The 902-nt window shown below is 55.0% G+C and overlaps 1 protein-coding gene across 1 annotated transcript in view; it reads right to left on the bottom strand.

Annotated features, from left to right (window-relative positions):
• Positions 1-251: 251 nt before the first annotated feature.
• The window catches only part of HELZ2 (helicase with zinc finger 2, transcriptional coactivator), a 13,537-nt gene continuing 12,886 nt past the window's right edge, over positions 252-902 (bottom strand). The window contains exons 11-12 of the mRNA XM_010149045.1: positions 668-835; positions 252-397 (exon numbers count right to left, since the gene is read on the bottom strand). Coding sequence (XP_010147347.1) covers positions 252-397; positions 668-835 — 314 coding nt within the window. The remainder of the gene's footprint in view (positions 398-667; positions 836-902) is intronic.

Below are 902 nucleotides of genomic sequence, written 5' to 3'. Positions count from 1 at the left end.
AAGCCAGAGACTTCCAGAGCTGTTCAAAAGAGAGATGGGAACATCTAGGATGTTTTCAGCAACCTGGGTTTCCTGACTAGATGCCACATTAGGCTATACACCTTCACTTGGAAAAATTAATTACAGAGCAGGTTAATTGTGCTGCTCCACGGTAGCAGAGTGGAAACTGCATCTGCTGTGGCTTGCTCAGCTTCACCAGCGCAGAAACCATCGCTCCCCAGCGCTCTCGGAGCCCGCAGGGCCATGCGGTCCTACCTGAGCTCACGCTTTGGTTTTGCATCCCTCAAGGCTTTGCGGTAGAGGTGCCGGTTGCTCCCTGGGTACGGGTATTCCATCGTCTCGATGGCCTCCCCGTAAACCCTCAGTGGTTTCAGGCTCTTCATCTTCAGCAGCATCTCTGGGGAAGGAGAACAGGTCTGCTCAGAGAGCACCCGGCACCAGTGATGCTGAGAAAGCTCATGCCCCAGCGCTCGCCGGGCACTCGCCTCTTCTCCTCACCCCTCGCTCATCAACCCCACTCTTACCAGTCCTCACCCGGCAGTCAGGGGTCTTCAGTAAGGACCGGCCCTGCTTTATGCCCCTCCTGTCCCCCAGCCTCCTGCTCACAGCCACGTGTTCTCCCTCCCACCAGCACGAGCTGCTTCCGGAGCTTAAAACCGATAGTTACCAGCAACAACATCCACAGACTTGTTGGACGGGCCGCAGTACAGGATGCACTTTCTCCCCCCGGGATTTTCTTCTTCAGAGGGCAGTGTTTTCTCCTTCTCAGCGCTCTCCTCATTCAGCTTATGGAACCAGTAGACAATGTGAGTCCCAACAACAGTTTTCCCGGTGCCTAGAAAAGCAAGGAGGTTGCTGAGAACACTTTTAACCACGACATCCGTGCTCTAGAGCAGCATCCG

Source organism: Eurypyga helias, unplaced genomic scaffold (assembly GCF_000690775.1).
Source record: "Eurypyga helias isolate BGI_N326 unplaced genomic scaffold, ASM69077v1 scaffold27253, whole genome shotgun sequence".
In the NCBI taxonomy this organism is placed as follows: Eukaryota; Metazoa; Chordata; class Aves; order Eurypygiformes; family Eurypygidae; genus Eurypyga; species Eurypyga helias.
Note: the sequence above shows the minus strand (reverse complement) of the source record. Positions and strands in the feature narration are given on the sequence as shown.